General features: G+C 57.8%; 2 protein-coding genes across 2 annotated transcripts in view; both read right to left on the reverse strand.

Moving 5' to 3' along the window:
- LOC106892014 (aldehyde dehydrogenase family 3 member B1-like) overlaps positions 1 to 752 on the reverse strand; it is a 6,358-nt gene extending 5,606 nt beyond the window's left edge. Inside the window, exon 1 of the mRNA XM_014948880.1 lies at positions 584 to 752. Within this exon, the coding sequence (XP_014804366.1) occupies positions 584 to 752 (169 nt within the window). The remainder of the gene's footprint in view (positions 1 to 583) is intronic.
- On the reverse strand, positions 752 to 6,496 carry LOC106891947 (aldehyde dehydrogenase family 3 member B1-like). Its single transcript, XM_014948778.1, has 7 exons — positions 6,348 to 6,496; positions 5,843 to 6,005; positions 2,931 to 3,041; positions 2,681 to 2,801; positions 1,643 to 1,728; positions 1,360 to 1,441; positions 752 to 1,065 (listed from the first exon to the last, which is right to left on the reverse strand). Exons 1-7 carry the CDS (start codon positions 6,494 to 6,496, stop codon positions 752 to 754), a joined length of 1,026 nt encoding a protein of 341 aa, XP_014804264.1.

A 6,496-nucleotide genomic window follows, 5' to 3' on the forward strand; every position in this document is an offset into this window, starting at 1 on the left:
CCAACCTCTCTACAGTGTCCTTTCAAGTAGTTGTAGAGAGTGATGAGGTCTCCCCTCAGCCTCCTCTTCCTCACACTAAACAGTCCCAACTCCCTCAGCCGCTCCTCAGACGATTTGTTTTCCAGCCCCCTCACCAGTTTCGTCGCCCTCCTCTGCACTCGCTCCAGCACCTCCAGATCTCTCTTGGATTGAGGTGCCCAAAACTGGACACAACACTCCAGGTGTGGCCTCCCCAGTGCTGAGTCCAGGGGCACAATCACCTCCCTACTTCTGCTGGTCACACTATTTTTGATACAAGCCAGGATGCCATTGGCTTTCTTGCCCCCCTGGGCACACGCCGGCTCATATTCAGCCCTTTGTCAACTCGAACCCCCAGGTCTCTTTCCTCCAGGCAGCTCCAGCCACACTTCCCCCAGCCTGTAGCGCTGCAGGGGGTTGGTGTGGCCCAAGTGCAGGACCTGGCACTTGCCCTTGGTGAAACTCATTCCATTGGCATTGGCCCAGTGATCCAATCTATGGCAAGGGATCTCCCACTACACGGACACGGGTGGTCCCACAATGTCCCCAGCCCCCGTCCCCTCACCGATGTAACGCTCCTTCTCGTCCGTCTGTCCCCCGATGGCCACTCGCCCACTGCACAGCAGCGCCCGGACGCGGCGGAACTGCTTGTCCCCCACGATGCGGCCAAAATCGGGGGATTCCCGAGGGTTGGAGCCAAAAAATTCGGTGATGGCCTCACGCAGGGCGGGCATCAGCTTTGCTTGTCCCCCACGATGCGGCCAAAATCAGGGGATTCCCGAGGGTTGGAGCCAAAAAACTCAGTGATGGCCTCACGCAGGGCGGGCATCAGCTTCTCCTGCATCTCCACGCTGCAGAGGATGTAGTCGGGGGCGATGCAGGTCTGTCCCGCGTTGAAGAAGCGTCCCCAGGCCACCCGCCGGGCCACGTTCTGCACGTCACAGACGTCGGAGACGTAGCAGGGGTTCTTGCCCCCCAACTCCAGCGTCACCGGCGTGAGGTGCTTGGCAGCCGCCGTCATGATGATCCTCCCCACGGAAGGGCTGCCTGTGGGGCAGGAAAAGGTGGGTCACGGTGAGGACATGGCACCCTGGGGAGCCAGGTTCAGGGGAAACGCTCTAAATCCCACCAGATGCTCAGACACGGACACCACGGATCCTCCAACAGATCCTGACACCAGATCTCCAGCCCTGGAGGTCCCTGAGGGAACCAAGGGGTCCTGCTCGCATGCAGCTGCCACCATCTCATGTTGGGGGAGTCACAGCAGAGTCTCTGGTGGGAATCCCCCTTCCTCATTCCACCAACACCAGACAGGGCTCTGCTCTGGCCCCGAGAACATACCGGTGAAGAAGATGTAGTCAAATTTGTTCTCCAGCAGCCTGGTGGTCTCCTGCACGCCGGCGGTCACCACCGCAAAGCAGTCCTGCAAGATAAAGAGGAAGGGTTCTCCACTGTCACCATCTCCCCAGGTCACTCTGTCCCTATCCCCACCGACAGCTGCCAGGTGTGTGGACACCACAGAGGAAGGAGGAACAGCAGCACCTGAGACTGGGAATGGTGTGGGGACGGTGTGGGCAAGGTAGGGTTGGGGACACCAGGGACAGGGACAAGGAGAGCTTCTTACATTATCCAGGTAGCAGCTCAGCATTTCAGCAACAAGTCTCTCAGTGTGTTTTGTCGTCTCCGAGGGTTTGACAACGACACAGTTACCTGGGGGGAGAGGGACAGGACGTCAGAGCAGTGACAGGGTGACAGCCAGCCCCTCTGGCACCCCAGCATGGGGACAAGACCCCCGGCCAGACCCCCTCATAGAATCATAGAATGGTCTAGGTTGGAAGAGACCCTTGGGATCATCGAGTCCAACCATCTCCCCTACTCTACAAAGTCCTCCCCTACCCCATGTCCCTCAGCACTGCATCTAAACGGCCCTTAAACACAGCCAGGGATGGGGACTCCACCCCCTCCCTGGGCAGCCTGTTCCAATGCCCGACCACTCTCTCGGTGAAAAATTCCTTCCTAATGTTCAGTCTAAACCTCCCCTGTTGGAGCTTGAAGCCGTTCCCTCTCGTTCTGTCACTAATTACCTGTGAGAAGAGACCAGCACCAACCTCTCTACAGTGTCCTTTCAAGCAGTTGTAGAGAGTGATGAGGTCTCCCCTCAGCCTCCTCTTCCTCAAATTAAACAGCCCCAGCTCTTTCAATCACTCTTCATATGATTTTATTCTCCAGCCCCCTCACCAGCTTCATTGCCCTCCTCTGCACTCGCTCCAGCACCTCCAGATCTCTCTTGGATTGAGGTGCCCAAAACTGGACACAACACTCGAGGTGTGGCCTCCCCAGTGCTGAGCACAGGGGCACAATCACCTCCCTACTTCTGCTGGTCACACTATTTTTGATACAAGCCAGGATGCCATTGGCTTTCTTGCCCCCCTGGGCACACGCCGGCTCATATTCAGCCCTTTGGCAACTCGAACCCCCAGGTCTCTTTCCTCCAGGCAGCTCCAGCCACACTTCCCCCAGCCTGTAGCGCTGCAGGGGGTTGGTGTGGCCCAAGTGCAGGACCTGGCACTTGCCCTTGTTGAATCTCATTCCATTGGCATTGGCCCAGTGACCCAATCTATCTCACCCCACTGGTGGGGGCCAGGGGACAGGTTGGGCTCACCGGCAGCGATGGCCCCGATGAGGGGCACTAGGAAGAGGTGGATGGGGTAGTTCCAGGGCGCGATGATGAGCACCACCCCGTAGGGGTCCTTGCGGATGAAGGCCGAGTCCAGCTGTGTCACCTGCAAGAAAGGCCACGACCTCGGTGACATTCCCACCACCTCCTGCCTCTGCCCAGCTCCTCGGCCCGCTCTGCCCCCTCATCTCCCCCCTCTTCCCTCCCCAGCTCAGTCCAGAGCTTCTGCCTTTACCAGGTTCTTGTCCACGTGCTCATCCTTCATCCAGTGGGACAGGTTGTTCAGGGTGTCGTTGAGCTCGTTCTTGCAGAGGAGGATCTCAGTGAAGTAAGCTTCAAAGGATGGCTGGGGACAGACAACACATAAGCATCACAGAATCCCAGAATGCTGTGGGGTTGGAAGGGACCTCTGGAGATCATCTCCTCCAACCCTCTGTCAAAGCAGGTCCACCCAGAGCAGGTCCCACAGGAACATGTCCAGGTGGGGTTTGAATGTCTCCAGAGAAGGAGACTCCACCACCTCTCTGGGCAGCCTCTGCCAGGGCTCTGCCACCCTCACAGGAAAGAAGGTCCTCCTCATGTTTAGGTGGAACTTCTTATATCTCCATTGGGTATCCCCATGGGGTGTCACCCCAACACCGACCCCATCCCCCCCTTCCACAGGAGACATCTCCCACCATCCTCCTCCAATGAAGGGCTATTAAGCAGAAGCTCTTAAGCAGAAGTTGCCATCACCTCCTGCAACCCCCAGGGAATATCACAGTCCCCGAAATTTTATGAAAATAGATGTTTGGCCAGAGGAAAAAATACCCATATTGAACATTTTCACATTATTTAACGGTTTCCTGAGCTCAGCATCTGGGAAGTGCTCACCTTCAGGGCAACAGAGCCCTGAGCCATGGGGGGGGGACCAAGGAATGTCACCAGAGCTCCAGAAAAGCTGGTACCAGTGTCAGAGGCAGCTCAGCTGAACTGGGATGGGCCAGTGCTCTTGGGCTCAGGAGCTGGAAGCCAAGCCCCCAGCTCCTCCCCACAGCTGGACTTAAAACCTTGGTTTTTTTTCAAAAAGAAATGGGAAGAAGAGCAATGGCTTCATTAAACACCTTGTGATGGAGCTCGGCTGAGCCACACCAGGCTCCTGGCCCAGGCAGAACCCACCCCCTGGAGCTTGGGGAGGGGAAGGCAGGTTGGGTGAGATGCCCCATCACGGAATTAAACAAACCCAGCAGGTTTCTTCCAAGATAATCCATCCCAACAGGCAGTGACTAAATGGTGACGGAGGGTGACTCGGGAGCGGTGACAGGACGTCACAGCCAGGATGGCAGGGGCTACCGAGGCATTTCCTGCGGGCGGTGGGTCCTCTCCATGGCCATAGCCACAGCCCTGAAGCCCAGCTCAGGACCCTTCTCACAGGAGAAGAGTGAAGACCCCAGAAGATAACCCCTGATGCTCATCCTTTGGACTCCTCCAACCCAAGAGCATCCCTGGGTAGGAACCTTCCTCCACAACTGCAGCAAAACACCACATTGGGCTTAGGAAAGTTTGGTTGTTGAGACCCAACTGGCAACCTCTGGTGCTCCACCACCACCAAAGCCCCTCTCAAGAGACCTTCAAGAGACGCTCAAGTGGGGACATCAGCTGTTGGGTGAAGCAACGGGGGCTGCTCTCACCCTGGGCTGACAGTTGCATCACAAGGAGGATGAGGAAATTGCCGGTGAAGATGAGGCCATTAAAGGATATTGATGGGACACGACGTTTGGAAGATGGGACATTAAGTCTGAGGTCATCCAAGAGAAACCGGCAGCCCTGGAGGTGAGGTACCCACCTCAGATACGTAAGACCAGATGAATTGTCCATGGAGCTATGAAGGCCCGGCTGCATAACAAGCGCATTACTAGACAACCGGCCCTAATTACATACAATTAGCAGCGATGAAGGACGCACTTGGAGCTCTGATGCCTATCAAGCCCTGGCTGAAGGAAAAGGCCCTCGCCTCAGATAAACAAGGCAATTAATTAGAAGCCCAGGAAGATGTCAGGATGTTGAAATCCATGTCTGAGGGCATGGCCGCTGTGCTGATACACCCCCAGACACAAATCCTTTGGGTCTTAGCTCTACCACTACCAGTTAAGACCAGTTAGGCTGCAATCAGGACACGCCAGCCCTCCAAAAAGGTGTCCTAATGGCATGTGACAATGCGTGTGGTGGCCCGTTGGGGTGCAGCACACATCAGGAAGGGAAAAAAAGGGAGAAAAAGGTCCTGAAGCAACCAGAGAGAGAAAAGATGAGCTGAGACAGCTCAACAGAGCCACGGCAAGGATGATCCCACTTCCCCGATAGACCATCCGGGAGCTCCAGAGGTGCCACAACACCCAGAACCACATCCAGGTCCCCACCTCTGCCAGCAAAACCAGTCCCTGGGAGGCCAGTGAGCCGCCCTGAGTAGCCCGGGGAGGAATGTGCAAGGCCAGCACGTTGCACAACGCCAGTAATCTCAGGTGCCACCGGGCTGGCGAGGAGCACCCCAGGACATCACCCTCCACGGATGTCACACAAAGCCACTGGGACTCGATGGTGGGGGGTGACACAGAGGGTGAAGCTCGGGAACACTGAGGTTCCCACCTCAGAGAGATCAACGGGAGCTTTGCCATGACTAACCCAGGCTGTGGAGAGCTCTGCAGGGACCCAGCACCTATGGGTGCTCCACACAAGGTCTGGAGAACATCGAGAGGGGTACAGAATGACAAGGGGACCCCTAGAGCCCCACACAAGCCCTCAAGAACATCAAGAGGGGTACAAGATGATGAGGGGACCCCTAGAGCCCCACACAAGCCCTCAAGAACATCAAGAGGGGTACAGGATGACAAGGGGACCCCTAGAGCCCCACACAAGCCCTCAAGAACATCAAGAGGGGTACAGGATGACGAGGGGACCCCCAGAGCCCCACACAAGCCCTCAAGAACATCAAGAGGGGTACAGGATGACGAGGGGACCCCCAGAGCCCCACACAAGCCCTCAAGAACATCAAGAGGGGTACAGGATGACGAGGGGACCCCCAGAGCCCCACACCTGCACCCAGGAGGATGGAAGACCCAGACAAGGGGGTACGCAGATTCCCAGTGGCCAGCACCCGACCCCCCTTCTCACCTTGCCCATGTCCAAGGCAGTGGCCTCCAGGATCTCCTGCTTCTTCTCATCCAAGAAACGTCCCAGGGCTTCCAGTTGGGCCACCCGGTACTCCATGGGTCGTGTCTTCCCCGAGAGCCAGGCTGCCCGCAGGTGGTTCACCAGCCCCGCGTAGGGATTCCCGCTGCAGGGATGGGGACATCAGAGGGATCCCAGCCCCATCCCGACCCTTCGTGCTCCCATTGAGGAGCTCCACGTCCCCCCAGCTCCACTTCACCCCAGCCCAGCATCAAACTGGAGCCCCAGAGTCCCTGGAGAGAGGGCAGGGAGCCTGGACACCTGGGTCTTCCCCCTGATGACGGGAGCTCCTTGTGCCCCCTACACCTCCCTTGGGCCACGCTGCGGTGTGGTGGCCCATGGACCCCAAAACTTGTCCCCCGGCATCCTTCACCAGCACCAACCTGGGGACCTCTGCCCACTCCAAGCACCCCAAGTCTCCCCTCTGCCCCCAGCACCTTGTTCTCACCCCACGGTGCTGCAGATCACTGGTCCCTTCCCGATATTCCCTCCGCTGCCTGCGCTGCACCCGGCGGCTTTCCCGGCGTCGCTGGCCACCGGGCTACACTTGCCGTAGCCCGGGGGCTGTTGCCCGGGGGGCTCGAGGGGCTGCTGCAT

Source organism: Calidris pugnax, unplaced genomic scaffold, assembly GCF_001431845.1.
Source record: "Calidris pugnax isolate Ruff unplaced genomic scaffold, ASM143184v1 scaffold107, whole genome shotgun sequence".
Lineage (NCBI taxonomy): Eukaryota > Metazoa > Chordata > Aves > Charadriiformes > Scolopacidae > Calidris > Calidris pugnax.